This window comes from Panthera onca, chromosome A2, assembly GCF_046562875.1.
Source record: "Panthera onca isolate mPanOnc1 chromosome A2, mPanOnc1 haplotype 2, whole genome shotgun sequence".
In the NCBI taxonomy this organism is placed as follows: Eukaryota; Metazoa; Chordata; class Mammalia; order Carnivora; family Felidae; genus Panthera; species Panthera onca.
In genome coordinates this window covers 40287636-40306502 of record NC_138340.1, presented here as the reverse complement: position 1 = coordinate 40306502, position 18867 = coordinate 40287636, and the positions used below count along the sequence as shown (strand labels likewise).

The window sequence follows — 18867 nt, the reverse complement described above, 5'->3', positions numbered from 1 at the left end:
TCTCAAGAGCCCTGGGCCAGTGTGGTGGTGGCAGTGGTCACGAGACAGCATATGCAAAGTGGCCATCACCATTTCATACTGTTGTCACTCCAACTGAGCTCTGTGCATTTCTGGTACACGACATGGGTTGAAATTAATTGCTGCTGAAAATATCTTTAACTGACACTGTGATTCTGCAATGAGACAAAAAGTTATCATGTCCCTTCAGGGGAAAAAAAATGTCATGAAAGTCACAATAAAAGAGCAAGTAATTAGTAAACGACAGCAATTACTAAAGCGAGTATTTGTCATTGTGGGAGACTAATTCCCTACTTTGTTGCCAAGTGACAACCAAGAGCTTACAAAATGAAAATACCCACAAAGAGGTGGAGCTATGTTTTGCTTCATTACAGGATTGCCCATCACAAGCCAAAGCAGTACAAACAATGGAGAAATTACAAAATTCATCAAAAGAGATGAAAATGTCAAGCCAGGAGAGACCGTTGTGACTGACCCATGCCCTGTGCAGGAATATCACGAAGCATGTGTCATATTTCAGTGGGCAGCTAATGTCTTACTTCACGTAACAGTGTCTCTTACTATTTTCGATGGCTGGCAATTACAGCATGTGGCTTGCCTAACAGGTAATCCCCCATCCTCTCTTCCACCACATCCCAGGGACGAGGGCATCTGTTTCACACATTACTTAATGATTCTTTTAAGGAATACTTCAAGTTCAGTGGCTGGTTGGCTATTTCTTCCCAGGGTGGGGGGTAAGGAGAGAAGCTGACTTCATACGTCCCCATGTCAAACCGCTCAAACTGGGTGAACAGTGGCCACAAGTCAAAGCTTCGTGAGGTCTCTTAAAGGGAAGCTGGTTAAACCAAGCATGGTTCATCTATAGGCTCACGTACTAATGCGGCTGTTAAAATGACTGGGGTGGCTTTCTAGGTACTGATGCAGACATATTACAAAACCGTATTAAACAGGGCAGGAAAGTGCCTCTCACTGTGGACAGGAAGTCAGGGGAGACCACTGGAGAGTGAGGATCTCTTGTAGTGGTCACACCCTGAGGTTGGGACCTCATTCTCGTCTTAGAGATGAGATGTGCGATCACACAGACAACATATGGCAGAGCTGGGATTCAAATCCAGGCAATCTGGCTCCGGGATCTTTGCTGTCAAGCACTATGGCCCACCTAGTGAGAGCACTTACCTCAGAGTTGAGGCGGGAGGATATAATTGAGGGGTATGGGAGCAAGGGTGGTAGGACTAAAACAATTCAGTATATGCTATTTTGTTTGAATTTTTGCCAGGTGTGCATTAACTTTTAAAATAGAGTGTGTACTCAAAACGTCTCATGGAAAATCATGGGTGACAGAAAAAAATAAAATGAACAGAAAACAGTGAAGTACATGGAGTGTGAAACCAAGAGCTTTGGGTCTGTTGACTGGCAAAGCCCTTTGATGCACCTGAATGTGACAGTATAGGTGGATCTGAGAATCCTTGGACACCTGGAACAGCTCCCTTCCTGGCCTTCCAAGACTGGAAGGGATCTGAGCATAATGGTAAACAAGCAAACAAACAACAACAACAACAAAAACCACTGTTTTTTTTTTAGAGTCAGAGCCCCTAATTCTCATTCTGACTTTCTACTTTCAAAGGGTCCCTGGGACTCTTGGGTCTATAAAATGAGGATATTATTCCACACCTCATAGGGTTGATGGGAATGTTAAAACAGGTGACATGTGCTGAGGATAAGGAGGGACATAAAGTAAGTGCTCAATTAGTGCTTGCGATTATTATCCTGTTATTGACCAGGATTGAAACCTCAACTTCGATTCTGGTAAAACGGTTGTCATCCCCAGGAACAATACAGAGCTTCCCCTCCATGTTTCTCCTTAAAAGAAATGTCAGATCCTGAACCAGATCTAGTTTTATACCCCTAATTGCACTGAATGCCCAAAGAGTACTGCCAGGCAGATACTATTTCCCCATTTCAACAATGAGGACACTACGGCTCAAAGAAATACTGTTACCTACCCACAGTGCCTCAGCTGGGCTTAACGCTTATCACTGCCAACCCCTATGCCCTTCTATTCTGACCATTACACCTTGCTACCTCCCTGTCCTGTTCCATCTTTCGAGGCCAAATCTGAGAAGCCTTCCCACACAGCCACAAGTGCACTCAGGTATCTCTCCTGTACATCTCAATTCTCAGACCACCTTGAATTAAAAACTTCTTCTCCAAAAGTGACTAAATCCCTCAAAGGTCACAAAAGGGCTGAGTCTACTCTGTTGAGCCTCCCCCTCTCCCCGCAAATACACAGCTCATACAAGTTGCCACCCAACTTAATTTTAGGTACCTAGTCAAGTTGAAAAGTGGAAGGTTGTGTGCATTCCTAAATGCAGATGGCAATTGTTGGGTCATCACCTAACCTGACCCTTCCATGCTGTAGCACTGCAAGCCAGGCAAAGAAAAACATCCGAAGATAGCCCAATACCACATATCTCACCCTCAAATTCTCAGCAAATATAAGCAGCATTAACACTTGCAAGCCTATCCAACTGCAAACATTTCTTGATAGAACTATTAGTTACATTTAATATTATTTATTACTAATACCAGTAGTAACCAAATATCAAGTCCCCTTATACCACATTAAAGCAGGACTGGGCCTGTTTGACTACTCAACGTCCGGGTCAGAGGAACACTGTCCCCTATTCAGGTGAGGGTGTGTTGTTCCTTGCTCTAGGCCAGGTCTTGCAGACACCAGGTCTTGTGTCATCAGCATGCTTATCTCCTGGTGATACAAACTGCTCGTGGAGCTCCAGTCAAGAGCGTCCAACTGTGTGTACTGCTCCCAATACCATAAGCCTCACTGCAAAAACAGGCTTCAGGGATGAACACAGAACCCTTCAAGTGGGCAGAGAGTAATCAAAAGATTAGTAAAATTTAGGAATCTCACAGTGGACTGTGTAGACAGTATCCACAAGCCCAGTTGCTTTCAACTGTCCGCCACTCGGCAAGCACAGGGCTAGCTTGTCCAAGTATAAAAGTGAGAAGAGCAGAGTGTGCAGACTGGATAACACAGGATTGCTGACATTTCTTTTTCTTTTTTTTTTTAGCTAAAAAATCCATTGCCTTTGGAAGAAAAAGTCTGGAAGTTTATAAATCCCAGACCACAAACTCTACTGCTCAATTTTAAACAAGAAAAAAATGTCTGTTGCTCTTAAACTGTGACAACAGAAAATAGTATACTCTTCGTTCTAGATTAGGGTAAGGGCCCACCATTGGGCTTCTTCCTAGTTAGGGCAAGAATCAGTCTTCCTTACCCAAACAAAACTCGTACTACCAATTCCGTTTACTAAATAATAAAGTTGCCTGGGGGCAAATTAGGTATCCTATAAAGAAGCGGAAACTCAAAAATTTTTAAAATCAGACACATGCTAGTTAATTAGTACTATCTTCTGAATCCAAAGTCCCAAGTGTTACTATTTACTATCACCTACTGTGCAGTACATATTAAGAAACAAGAACCCGAATAGAAAACAGAACCGATCCTCTTCTTTCAGGGCAATTCTACATTTCTAGCCACGGTAGTTGTCTGAAAGAGGCAGTTCTAAAAAAATTCTAACACAAATGTTATAGATCTGTGCATGCAAATTAGTGCCATATTATTCCCAAAGAGAAATTTTTATAAGGTAAATCAGGATTTTATCAGATACCAGGTTTGAACTGTCTATTTGACACAGTTGCACCCTCCACACAGAAATACCATTATCACTCAAGAAACAGAGCTGCAATAAAGTCACACATTAGGCTTTTCCCCCTATAGACCAGGAAATAAATGCTTATGGATCCTACACCATCTGAAGTGACTAGGGGAGGAGGAGTTGGGAGAGAGGAAGTGTGAACTATTATGGCAAATAAAGGAATTCCACACAAAGATACTCTTCTAATTTATATTTTATTGCATTATGAAAATAATACATTTGGCAAAGTAATCTAGGCTCCAAATTGAAATAAAATAAAATTCCGAAGGAAGTGTACTGATTTTTTAAATGTGAACTATTTGATGTATTCTAACCAATACATACTAGCATCCTTATTAGGCCAATAATCCAATAAACCTAATTATAATAATTCCACATAAAATTACAAGGTGTTTTTGCATTCATCCATTTTATTAGCACAAATCTCGAGAGAAGTGAGCTTCGTTTGATCAAAACCAATGTAATTAAACTCCTGTTCAGAAGACAATTTGAAACACTACCCAAAATGTGTATTTCCTTTGGTTCTACAAGTTGCATTTCATTCTTATCACGTTACATTTCTCATAATCAAACATTGTAGCAGCTATAGATTCTGCCCAGTACCTTTATAAGCAATCTAGTATATTACATTTACATTATTTGAAAAATTACTGATTTTACAAATGCAAAAATGCATAAATACATGCCTATCTACACCACCAAGACAAAGTACTCTGAACCTCCATGCTTTCACGGGCTATACCTTCTGGCGCAGGATTTCTGGGACGCCTTCCCAAGCCAAAGGGTGACAGCCCCCTGATGGGGAATCCCACTGCTCTCTGTCCACACGTGTGAAAGGTGTAGTTACAATAAACCCTAACTGGATTAAACTTATTTAATAATCAACATTTAAAATAGGACATTTTCCACTACTCGTCTCTGTTCTGCTACATTTTCAGACCTGAAAAGATGTATTTTGAAAAATGTACTAGGATAATGTTTTCACTTTTTTAAAACGGGAAAGTGCTAAAAACATCGTACATATACACTCTGTATCCTCATCAGCACTGAAAGTCCTTTTCACATGTTGGGTTCAGAGTCTAGATTCTAACAGGTAAACAATCTGCTCAAGGCCAAAAAAAGAAAATAATTATTTTTAATCACTGAGGTCTTGATGCTTCATTTAGATCTTTTAATGACTTTGCTGATGTGTGTTAAGAAAATGTGCCTAAAATTAGCCTTTAAAAGATTCACATCTCAATCAGTTATTATTAAAACTCGTATTTTCATTAAGCAAAGTCTGTGTAAGTGCACCTATGCATACTTGCGGAAATCTACTTCCAAATGGGCATCAATATCTTAAACCAGCTGAACAAGGTTTCCCAGTTTAACTACAGAAGTATTCCACCTATCCTAAAGAATATATCCCATGAGCATTCTACAATTATCTGTATAAACAGCAACAAGTTTGATCTATGATCAACATGAATATCTAATAAATATTAAAACTATTAAACTATAGATTAAAATGCAGATCTCTCATAGAGTTAAATGATGGCATTTTGGTACATTCACCATTATTGTACTTTATTTAATAAAGAAATACATTTGCCCTTGCAAAAATAGCAATTGCAAGTTTACAAATAAAACCACAGACCTTAAAATCATGTTGCTAAATCTTCAACTTATAACCAACAAAAGTAAACTGATTTGTTTACAAATGGTCCATGGCACAATTAAAACAAAAAATATCAAAGGTCACAGGATCTTAAAGAATAGGTTTATTGACAATAATTTCATAAATATTCTAAAGAAAAGTTTAAAATTTCTAAACTTAAAATGTTTAAAATCTGTTCTCATTGGCAAAATATCCCTCAACAAAATAAGTCACTACAAATGAATGTCACATTTAAAATTTGCTTCATTTTAACATTTTTGCAAAAAATTTTCTAAAAATTTACAATGTGTGATTTTTTTCTCCCCTCCTGGACACAGTAAATCAGTATGTAGTTTTTATGTCAACTATTAGACATATTCATAAATATATCATCTAGCTGCTGTGAACCTGACAGTCAAGTCAGTCAGTAGTATATTACCCTATAAACATAAACGGAGCCCAATTTGGTAATTATAGCAATTTAAGTAGTCAAAATGCAAAAGTTGTAATTGCCACCCACATCACCCCAAGGATTATGATACAGTGTCAGAAACTGTTTGCATCAGTTTTCTAAGTTCATTTGTGTAATTCAGATATCTGAAACTAAAAAAGGGATTCTTTTGTATTTTGATAAAAATGTACTCGAATATTTCATAACATTAATATTTATTGCTTTATATGAATACTGTATTGAAAGCCCAAGCATTCAGTTTACACACAGAAATTATACAATTATATACCGCTTCACAAAGGCAGTGAACACATTACATTCTACAAAATCTACTTTACAGAAATTTAAAAATTCTAAATATCAAAAGGTACAGCTGAAGAAACAGGTATAAATTTGGCAGCCAGTAATTTTGACAGGGAAGTTGCAGCTTGCATGACTTTAAATATGTGAATTTGAAAATATTGAGTTTAGAGTAATCATTGTGCTTTGTGTTAATCTGAAAAATATAACACTGGCTGTCGAAGAAGCATGTTCAAAAATATTTAATTCACTTCAAAATGTCATACAAATTATGGTGGTTTCTATGCACCCCTAAAGCTTCAGCCATTTAGCTCCAGTACATTACTATAGTAATATATTAATTCTTCCAGTACAGTGGGGTTTCACACCAATGACATTTGCATACTCTAGAATAATTTAGAAAGAAATGTGTAATATTCACAATGTTGAGAAAAGCAAGCAAAAGGTCAAGGAACCTGCCGGGTTCTTTTGAGATGGTCTCATGTCAGCATTCATTCTACAAAATAGTAAGCTAATGTTTGAACACAGTTTCCAAGATAAAGCATATTTTCTCATAAATAGTGAAGTCTTTTTCTCAGGCACCTCAGAAGTATACAAAAGAATTTTAGTTTGAACAGATCTCTTGGAATGTGTTTAACCTGGTATTTCAACAGACTTATTTCCAGGGTTTCACAAGGGCCAGATTTTATTTGAATTACTCAGAAGAGAAACTGAAACTGTCTTCTGAAAGAGGTGAACTCAATCATTACCAATAGAAAAAGTATCCACTGTATTCATCTCTTATAGAAACAGAAAAATATAACATTTCCCCCCTTAGAATAATATATATATATGTGTATATATATATATGTATATATATATATATATGTATATATGACTTAAAGTTCCATTGTACATAGTCAAACAAAATCTGGAAACCAGAATGAAACCCTATAATTCACATGTTAAAATGTTGAAACTATGACCAAAATATCAAAACTGCTAGAGCTGTCAGAAAGAGACAAGACAAAAAGACTTCTTGCATATGTATAAACTAAATGTGATCATCTCCAAAAGGTTTTCAAAATTATAATTATTACCTTCCAGTTTAAAAACTTTAATTCAAAAAAAAAAAAAAAATCTATACACAAACCACTGATTTGACCAGACTGAAAAAAAAAGTCAGCGGTAAGCAGGACCCAGAGGAGCTGATATTCACAGTTCTTACATGTACAACTCTTTCAGGATTTATCCCATAAAGTACTTTATTTTACAACCTGCTTCTCTTGTAAAAACTAGAGGTCCATTTTATTACATAAAAGTTTTATACAGTGTAAAACCAGAACTGTATGTAAAATACTGCATCTACATGTTTCTAAATAGTTAGTCTTGTTCCATTGGTTCATCTGTGACTTCTGTGGCTTCTTCGTCGTTTTCCATAGATGATTCTGAGAGAATCTCTCCAGTTTTACTGGAATTGGATCCTCCTAATTCTTCTGTCTCATGGCAATCAGAACCACTACTTACAGGGCCTGTATTTTCACTACCTTCAGAATGTAAATCTTTCTCAGCTTGAGTCAGATCAGATTCCTCCATTTGATTATTTTCCTCAGAAGTCTCTTCATTCACAGTTAAGGCATCATCAGATTCTTTTTCTTGATTTTTTCTTTCTGGAATCATTTCTCTTGATGTCATAAAAGACTCTAAAAATAAGCAAATGTTGTTGTAGTTAAATTTTATTTTCAAAATACCTCCACAGTTAAGTTTCATGAATTCTGATATTCTACAGTTCAAATCCTATCCCCTGAAACTCAGCAGCAACTACATACAGGTGGCAGAAAAGCCCAACATCAGCATTATAAGGAGTTCCATTACGTTAAATTCTTTCACGCAAAAATGAAGTACAAGAATTTGAGGATCTCCTTACTCCACCCTTTTACAGATGGTCTCTAAATACCTTCTTCTTCTTCTTCATCCTCTTCTTCATCCTCTTCTGTACAGTGCTGTCTGGTACAACTACTTTCCTTGTCTTTATCCTGAGATGATGACGATGTTTCTGTTTCTTCTACCATAACCGAAGAAATTTCACTGGAAGATGTTTGGCTGGCTGTCTCTCTGACTTCACTTTCTTTGTCAAACCTGAGTCTTTTTACCTCATGCCCCTCAGCCTCCACAGAATCTTCATCTGGGTGTTTATTTTTTATAGGGCTCACTGAGGAACCTTCGGATTCAGCAGTCACAGAGTCACTGTAAATGTTTTTTTTTAAAATGCCATTAGTAAGATTTTCTTCATCTTCCACATTCTCATCTCATTTTTAAGGTCTAGTAATTTTTAAAACTGTATTTCACTGTCAAAGTTAAACTGTACCATCTGGGCAAAGAGAAACCTAACACAATAATTTCGAGGGAACCTCAACTGTTTAATGAGTATTTCCCACTAGAACCAGTCAACAAGCTGCATGACTTTTCTGTTCAATTCTGCAGTAAATGGCTTCCCGTAACATAACTACAAGTCCTCCAGACGGATATACTAAGATCGCTCACTTGTTTTGTCTGCTTTCCCTTAATGTGTTACAGAAAATGTGAAATGGGATATAAACAAAAGGTTTCCTTTAATAATCTATAATGAGAAATAACTCACTAAATTTCAACATTTCAGGTTACTTGCAAAAACAAGAAATAAAAAATATCATGACCACTTTACTTTCTTAAGACCCTACTATAAATAGGATCTCCCCAAATTAGCAGTTTTCAGCCTTTTCTATGATCATCTTCATCATATACTAATACTGGAAACTTCCAGAAGCCACAGACTGCTCCTGTAAAACACACTAAAACCTTTCTGTGTTCCTCAAAACAATAGTAAATAATGAGTGCTGAAAACAATCAATAAACGTCAACCTTTTTTGAAAACATGTTTGTTTTAAAATATAAATCACATACAAACCTGTGATTTTTGTCCTCATTTTGCTGTAAGTTTGACTCTTTGCTGTCTGCGCTCTCAGGCAAGCCATTTGTTGTCATGGGGACTGACAAAGAAACCTTTGGTCGATTAAGCGGCCTGGGTGTTCCAGGCCCATTTATATTAGACCTACGGTAAGATAAATGAACATCATTTTCTCATTTTTGTAAAAGGTCGCCCTCCCAAAGTTTGCTTATATACACATATCACAGAAGTATTTAACTTTGACTTTTAGATTTTGGGTAACCAAATTAATTTATCCTGTATCTTCCACAAAATGCCCAATTTGTAACAAAGTATACTGAACCTGCTGCTCAAAATTAGGAAAATGCAATCTCTCTGGATATTAAAATCAATAACCTCACCGTTCAGTGTAACTTGGTGAATTTCCAGGAAACATAACACCATTCATTCGATTTAAACTATTGGAATTGTTTTTCCTAGGAGAAAATTAAAAAAAACACTGTTACAGATCATTTAGTTCTTTAATTTTGGTAAGAGCCATGGACCTAAAACATCTTTTAAGTAAGATCTCACGGTCACAGAACCAAACAAAAAGACTTCTGTGAGAAACAACCTAATTATGGGATTACCTTAATATCTCATTTCCCACAGGTTCATTCTTGTGAGAGTTCTAAAAACAAACTCACTGTTACTGCCTATGGAATCACAGACGTTTTATAAACCCAGTGTTTCTCAACAGGAGGCAACATCATTCTCGCAGCTCTCCTTCCTCCAGCCCACAGCCCCAGGAGACTTCTGACAACGTCTGAAGACATTCTTTGAGGAAGGAGAAGGACCCTACAGGCATCCAGTGGGTAGAAGCCAAGGACAGGGCTTAACTGCTGTAATTCCCAGGACATCCACTCAAAACAAAGGATCAATAGTGCCAAAGACTATGTCTTAAACTGATACGTTAATTTGTTATATAAATCTTGACAACTGGAAATACTTTTCCATTATGAAGAGGAAACTCAACAAGTAGCTATCCCAAACCTAGGAGTTTTGCCCTACAAACACCATGGTAGGGTACCTAGAATGGGATCTCAGGGTTCTGAGCACCCTGACAGTAGACAAATCCACAAATGTAAAGATTACAGTAAATTATCAAATCACTTTAATCCACATCTCTTTATCAGAAAAACATAGAGGTAATGTCATTGGTAATATTCTACTTGGGGGACTGGGTAGTAGGTTCACAAGTATTTATAAATGTTATCAAGCTTCATTCCATCTAAAGTAAATATAACCTATTTTAAAGACTAATAGAAATGATACAATTATTAGAATATACAGAAATGCAAAAATCTATATATACTTACTCTGAAGAAGGGTATACACAGCTAACAACCATCACATTCTGTAATAACAAAAGTTCTTGCTTTAATGTGAGGGAAAGCACTACAACATAAAGTTTAATCATTTGTTTTTAATTTCTCAGAATCCCCCTGACAGATTAAGTTCCTATCTATTCCAATTTTACTAATACAAGGAAATAAATGGTTAGAAAGGATTAATCAAACTAGAGAAACTGAAACAATAACAGACTATTTTTTTAATATTTATTTATTGTGAGAGAGCACGTATGTGCATGTGAGCAGGAGAGGGGCAGAGAGAGATGGAGAAAATCTCAAGTAGCCTCCATGCTGCCAGCACAGAGCCTGATGCAAAGCTGGATCCCATGAATCCACAAACCATGAGATCATAACCTGAGCCAAAATCAAGAGCTGGGCGCTTAATCAACTGACCCACCCAGGCATCCCCAGACTAAATCTAATATAACCTACTAAACCATTTGCTTTTTCTGCCAGTATTATTTTAACTCTACTCTAGCTACTTTGGAGTCCTGACAGTATATATACCAATCATACAGTGGAGCCACACTCTTACATTACACTGAAATCACTCCAAGATATTTAGAGATTCAAATACTTAGGCCAAGTATAATGAATTTCCTTATAGAGCAGTACCCAATCAGAAGCCTGACGTGTAGTAGCATCATATACCAAAAAAGAGCCTAAGAACTTTTTAAGAGTATAATCTTCCTGGTAATACGAACCTTATTAATAGTCAATATTCATTAAATGTGTACTGAGCCAGAGTAAGCACTTTACATTTGATCCCCTCCAGAACCCTGTTATTATCCATACTTTACAGATGAGAAACTGAGACTTGGGTTATATAACTAGTCTATGGTCACCCAAATCAAACACTGTAGCCCTGATTTGGTGAGAGGGCTACCCCTGGTACAACTGCTACAACTGCCTCTTCACCCAAAGATAGCCAAAATCTAATTGCTAAAAGTCCATAGGCTGAAAGTAAGTACTGACGAATCATCTCAGTTTCCTGCCCTTCAGGAAGCTTATTAAATTGAGGGCATGGAAACTGCAACAAAATACATTAATCCAGTAAGGCCCTAAGATCTATTGTAAATCACTAAGAAATGGTTTTGGATTCCTGCTCCAAGGGTAAAATAAATTGAATCTGAATTAACTATGAACACTGAACTATGTTTTAGGATCAATCACAGGGAATTATAAACCCACTGGTCCAATCTTGGTTCTCATAGGGTTTCTTCACTGGTTCTTTACTCCAGACAAGTCAATTTCCTACCTTTCATTTCCTCAAACACCTTGATGTCTTTGTTCATCACACTGCTTCCTTTGTCCAAAATACCCTTCTCTTATAACTAACATCCCCTACCCACAAAAAAACCCAATGCTTTCCTCATTCTTAAGTCTGATCTACATCTTTCTCAATATCTAACTTAAATTTTTGCATCAGATTTTCCAAAGTTGTGCACCTCTGAAAGCCAGAAATAAAGAAATGAATTCCATGGGTAAACAAGTGTGCAAAACACAACTGAAGTTAAAATATCAATGCTAGAATTTTGCAGAGCCTTTAATGTGAATGCATACCATGAACTCTGAAAAGACAGTAAGGTGCTTTCCCCAAACTTAAGTGATTACAAGCCCTCCCTCTATGCCCCTCCTATTAAATCTCTCTCCAAAACTTAGTTTTTCCCAAATTAGGAAAACAACTTGGAAAAACTTTAGGTAGGTTTCAGGAAGCCTATCCGAAGAAAAGATGCCTAAAACAGCACTTACTCAATACTCTCTTCTGAAATACATTAGGCTAAGTTTAATATAATTCCAAAAATAAAATAAATACCTTTTCTACTCCTCTGAGAAATTTGTCTGTTCCTGTATAGTTTCTCCTTGGATCTGTTAGCAACTCACATAGTCGCTGAATAGTAAAAGGGATACTGCAAAAGAATATGATTTTATAGTTTGAGATCATTAATTATTAAGAGAATCAGGAACATCATTAATCTTGCTATTTAAAGATTTATCTAGTCATCTGGTATTAAGTGACAAAAGAAAATGTTACAATAGGAAGATGAATAGATGAGTGACTTAAAAATAAGCAAGACAATAAGTACACCTGTCTTTTTAATAAGAAAATCGCTTGCCTTAAAAGTAATTAAAAAAAGAAAGAAATTTTTGAAAGTTTCAAAACTAATTGAGAAAAAAATTTTAACATTCTGAATATAATTGAATTTTAAGTTTACAAGAGAGGCAACACAAGTAATAATCAAGTTAGTTTATTAAATACAGAAACTTTTCCTCAAGCATTCCTTTGCACACAAAGATTTCTGTACAGTGTCCCCTCCCCCCCCAAAATGTAAATGTTTTCTTATCGGATGGAACAAAGCAAACGATTCAATAAAAAAGTATTATAAATAAGGTCCCGCTCCATAATTACAGTTTTATATACAATTTGTGTTTCATCAGACATAAAATACAAATACCATCATTATTTTGATAAGTGCCCTATTAACTTTACCAAATACTTCAACCACAATCACATTTTCACTTGATCATACCAAATACAAAACTGATATACGTTGGACTAGTATCATTATATAAATGTAAAAAAATTCATCTCACATACTATTAGCATTCCTTAGAATTACAGTGTGAACAGCAAACATAAAAGCATTAGGATAAACAGCTAAAAAGTACAAACATAAATTTCAGACTTCAGTATTTGCCATTCAAACCTACTTATTCTCCTTAAAAACAGAATTACAAAACCTCGAATTAAGACTTAACATTCACAAAGTTCTTTACTGAGTAGAGGCATTTTGACACAGTACTCTCCCCAACAAGGGAAAGCAGTGAGTGAGTAACAGTGCCAGGACTCAAACCCAGTATCTCTAACTTGAAATCCCTTGTCTTCCCTTTCCACTATTCCAAACATACTTAAAATTTTGTTAATTGTCTAAATGGACAAACTATATTTGGTTCTCTTATTTTTAGCATTAATACTACCCTTATGTTCTTATAAAAAGTCAATATAAGACTTAGAACCTATTTTGAAAAAATATACATTTATTCATATGAAAACATTTTACATATAAGAAGCCAAGACTCAATCTTCTCTCAAGTAGCATCAAAACCTAAAACTGAGAAAGCTATCATTCTGCCAACAAAAGACTGAGCACGAACTAAAAGATGTGTGTGGCTGATGTCGCAAATACTCAGAAGGAGCTAGAAATTACAGAACTTCTCTGATGTCATCATGAATGCTAAAGGAAATGCCTTTGATTTCTGAGAAAGACCATTTCTTCCTTTTGAAAATACAGTCAGAGTGGAGTATACAGTCCAAATTAAGAATCTTTAAAATGGAAAAAGGAAAAAAGGCACATCAACAACATTACTAGAAACAAGACAGTAAGCTTACACATGTGTTTTATTCATTTCTATAAAGAAAACACAACTGAAAACCTACATATAGCTAATACACAAAACTGTTAACTACATTTAAAAAATTAAAAAAAAAAAAACATCTCCCAAGCTACATATATAATAAACAACATAAATTTACAATTTGTCTTTCCTCAGATTTAACTGAAAGTGTAAGGGCAGGATCTCCTCCTACATATTAGGTTCAATATGTAAGTTATTTGTACACATATATATCTGAAATGCATTACCATCAGGGATTTCTGAATATTAATAGTATCTCTGTACGTCAGCCCCTCTTCAAGTTCATTACTTCCCAAACCTTGAACACAGTCCACCTATGCTATTCCCTAATTAAGTAATAGTGACACTACAACTGAGTGGGTAAGTTATTAAAAAGAAGCAAGGGGCGCCTGGGTGGCGCAGTCGGTTAAGCGTCCGACTTCAGCCAGGTCACGATCTCACGGTCCGTGAGTTCGAGCCCCGCGTCAGGCTCTGGGCTGATGGCTCAGAGCCTGGAGCCTGTTTCCGATTCTGTGTCTCCCTCTCTCTCTGTCCCTCCCCCGTTCATGCTCTGTCTCTCTCTGTCCCAAAAATAAATAAACGTTGAAAAAAAAAAATTAAAAAAAATAAATAAATAAATAAAATAAAAAAAATAAAAAGAAGCAAAATAGCACCCAAAGTTAAGAACAAACAATACTTAACTGACAACTACTTAAATAGATGTTATATCTAGCTATCTTTTCCTCAGACTACATTTCTTTCAAGAACCAAAACCAGTATATTCTCTTAAATTAAAAATAGCTTTATGGGCACCTGGGTGGCTCAGTTGGTTAAGCATCCAACTCTTGATTTTGGCTAAAGTCATAATCTCGGATTCCTGAGACTGAGCCTGCTTGGGATGCTCTCTCTCTCCCTCCCCCACTCACACTCTCTCTCTCATAAATAAACTTTTTTCTTTAAATGGAAAAAAAATAAAAAAATAGCTTTAAAACATAAATATCTTTAAGCTGTTTGTTAACAATGTTTACCCTAAATGTTCTGCCTATTTTCTTTAGGAAGGTAAGTAAAAGTGTAGCCAATTAACAACACTGCATATGTTGGTAAATAATACTACTTTGGGGGGGGGGGGGGGGGAGTGTATTATATCTGCATAGCAATGTTTGCAATAATAGCCTGTGATAAAATGAGTTTACTTCTTAGGCACCTTCTGGAGCTTTAAGAGTTATTTTACCAAGTGTCCAACAGATGGCACTAAAATGTCATATAACACCCCTATACTCCTTACCTGAACAGGCTAAAATATAAATATTACTTGTAAATAAAAGTATGCACTGGAAACATTAATATAATCTTGATAACTCCAATGAAGGTCTCTTTACACACAGTTGTACTTTTTAAGTAAATATAAGCTAGAAATATTTACTCAGTAGCAGAGCATATAAGTCATTACAGTAAATGCTAATAAAATTTTGTACACAATGCTATCAGGATAAGCTGAATGCCAAGGAAGCAAGCATGAACCTGGGAACACTTCATCTGAGTTAGGTCTTTAAAAAAGAGGCCTAAGAATAAACCAGACAAATCCAAAATGAATGTTTGCTACAAAAACTGTTACAAAAAGCTTGCCTTCGGTTACTTGTTTTCTTTTCTTAAGTAGGGTTCAGGCCCAACATGGAGACCAGTGCGGGACTTGAACTCATGACCCTGACATCAAGACCAGAGGTGAAATCAAGAGCCAGATGCTTAACTGACTAAGCCACCCTGGCATCCCTCTTCTGTTACTCTTGAGACATAGCAAACAAAACCATTTATTCTAGCTCCTGTAAGTAAAGTTTTTTTCCAATAAAAATCACTAAACATGCTCACTTCGGCAGCACATATACCAATAAAAATCACTAACTTAAGACCCCTGTGCTAAGAAGAAAAAAGCAAAAATGCACACAATGAAAAACCTAAACCAGAATCCCTAAATTTGGGGAAATGGGGTAAGGATATTCAATGGAACAATATACTGTAAAATATAAAATTTAGCAGAAAAATCTTTGTGAGGCAGGGAGTGCCTGGGTGGCTCAGCTGGATAGGCATCAGACTTCAGCTCAGGTCATGATCCCACTGTTCCTGAGTTCAAGCCCCACGTAGGGCTCTGTGCTGACAGCTCAGAGCCTGGAGCCCACTTCAGATTCTGCCTCCCTCTCTCTGCCCCTCTCCCGCTCACTCTGCCTGTCTCAAAAATAAACATTAAAAATTTTTCAAAAAAAAAAAAAATCTTTGGGGAAATTTGAAATAAAAATGTATTCAGTTTACTCTGCAATGTATTACCTTATCTGCCCACCAAAGATAAAAACAAAGAATACATAAGGAACTGTGGGGGGGGGGGGGGGGGGGAGGGACTTTTAAAAAGAACATGATTAGCTAGCATTTTCCACTGTAAAAAGAAAAAAAAAGGTGTCTACAAAATCCAGCAAAACTTAAAAAACCACATTAAAGATGCAAAAGTGACAGGTTCTTTCAAAATGGCAATACTCAGAAACACTAGAGAACATTGTCAACCAGTCTACTTTTGATGTACAAAATTATATAGTGTAGTTAAAAAAGCATATTTGATAGCCCACTGGGAGACCATGTCCAAGCGTGTGTATACACACACACACACACACACACACACACACACACACAAAATATAACATAACATAATGTATATAAACCACTTAACAATGCCTGAAATATTTTATAAGGTGTTCATAAAATCTTAGGTTCCATCATCATCCTGATCCCTTTCAATAATTAATAGAGACTAGAAAGCACAAACACTCCAAAGACCAACTACAGAGGAACAAAATCAAAAGTTTATCTGTCTTTAAAAATATTCCTTTTAATTCCAAGGAGAGCAACTAACCCTGATTAAAGAGGATCACACATTTTATATTAGCTACAGAGTATATCTTAATTTGACTGCAATCTGTTCCCATTCACTGAATTAAAAAAAAAAAAAAAAGTATCAAGTCCTACAGACCTGAAAGCTGTGAGAATTCAAGTATCAGGAAAGGGGCTGTACATGAGAAAAACATCTAAGCGAAAATTAGCAATTCAATGTTAGTTTTAAAAGAAAGAAATTTTAAATAAAGCCAACACCTAAAGGAAGAATTTCCTACCTTATATTTTAACCTGAGATTATAGTTTGATTAAAACTTATCTTACTTAGTATGTTTAAATGTTTTTATCACTAAGATGTACAAATATTCTGAATGCATACCAAGGTATTCAGTTGGAAAGAATGCATTCAGAAAAAGAAAATGCACATTTTATTCAGGATCTAAGATAAGAATCAGGTAACTTATTATCTTACTCTTGTAATACAATAAACTTTCCTCATGAAGAAGATAAAGGAATATAAAATATAACACAGGCCATTCAAGTAAAAAAACTAAGCGATAACCATAAAATCAGACACCCTATTATGAAAAATGCTAAAAGAGCCAGCTTGCTTTTATTTTATGCATAAAGATGTGGTTTTTACTGTCTTTTATTTTCTATTAATGGCTACATTCAGTTAACAGAATTACTTAAATCTGACCTGAACTATTTAGATAAAAACTAACTTAAATATATCTTAATTTATCAAAGGCTAAATGGATTGTTTGGTTTACTCTTAGGTCCTACAAAAGTCAGAAATACCACATGACATTACCTTTTTACAGAAAGATGCTCTACCTGTACTCAGGCTTTAATATTTGTATAAATATACACATAAACATTCTTAGGTATATATTTTCTATCTCAAATCCAACGTTAGAAATCCTGATACTGAAAACATCAATGTAAAATTGTAAGTACAAACAATTAAGAAAACGAAGAATTAGCCTCTTAAAATAATGCTGAGTAATCCTAAACTAGTATCTGCACCATTCCCATCCCAAACTAAGTCCGTAGCAACTGTCAACACTTTTAATCAAGTTAAACCATCTTTTACAGTGCCTACAGCAGGCTGATTTGTCACTGTACTTTCATCAAATAGAAAATGTCAAGAAAAAATGAAGAGTTCTGCTATATCCTACCTTTCGATTTAAAACATTTTATTAGACATCAAATCAAACGTTATTACCAAAGGACAAGACAAAGTGGTGGTAGAGCAAGGAGGGTAGGTTACTAAATAATTTCAATTCTCAACTAGTTATGCTAAGTGAAAGAGATCAAAGAAAATAAACACAGCTACAAGATTTAATGTGCTCAACACAAAAAAAATGCAAAAACTTTTTTTCCCTAACTAGAGAAGAAAATTCAGCAACCAACAGGTCAAAGTAAGAGAACAAAGTAACAAAAGACTAGAACCCATGTTCTCATCCCTGAGTAATCTCAAGCTAACTGTAAAGCAACAATACAAAATCAAAACAGGAGTGTGTTTCACATCTATGATGCAGATAGAAGAGTGTAAAAATCTCATATACGACCTTTAAAAAAGGTATGAAGAGGCACACACTCAAGTGCAGAAACTGACAAGAGATATCTGTTTGTATGCAACCTACACGTAAAACAATTAGTGTGAAGTTTTTAGGACTAAGAAAAATCTGGTCAGTCATGTATGTTAAAGTAACTTTAGAGAACAAATTCAATATTCAGAAAGACTATCATGTCAAAAGTTAAAAAGCACTCCTCCGTTGTAACTGACTGTACCTGCCTTACAGATGATAGGACAATTAAAAGATTTTTTTTAGGCATCAAATGGTTATGTATTTTTTCCAGACATGCTCATAAATACATAGCCATACTATATTAGTCAACTACCCACAATTAACTGAAACTCACTGCTTATTTTAGAAAGGCCTTAGATCTAACACCATTGACAAAGGAGAAGCAAAGACACACAGTTAATTTGTATTCATTATTCTTCCACTTCAGTCATTTAGAGGACATATAACTATCTTTTTTAAAACTACCAGAAATGTAAATTACATTCTTTCTACCCCTTGAAGTCCCTGTGTACTATTATAGGAATGAACTACCAGAAACAAAATATAAATACAGAAGCATGCTTT

General features: G+C 35.8%; 1 protein-coding gene across 1 annotated transcript in view; it reads right to left on the bottom strand.

Moving 5' to 3' along the window:
- Nucleotides 1-3930: 3930 nt before the first annotated feature.
- PPP4R2 (protein phosphatase 4 regulatory subunit 2) overlaps nt 3931-18867 on the bottom strand; it is a 53833-nt gene continuing 38896 nt past the window's right edge. Inside the window, exons 4-9 of the mRNA XM_060631565.3 lie at nt 12255-12348; nt 10406-10443; nt 9449-9523; nt 9069-9212; nt 8079-8368; nt 3931-7824 (exon numbers count right to left, since the gene is read on the bottom strand). Coding sequence (XP_060487548.1) covers nt 7505-7824; nt 8079-8368; nt 9069-9212; nt 9449-9523; nt 10406-10443; nt 12255-12348 — 961 coding nt within the window. The 3' untranslated portion in view covers nt 3931-7504. The remainder of the gene's footprint in view (nt 7825-8078; nt 8369-9068; nt 9213-9448; nt 9524-10405; nt 10444-12254; nt 12349-18867) is intronic.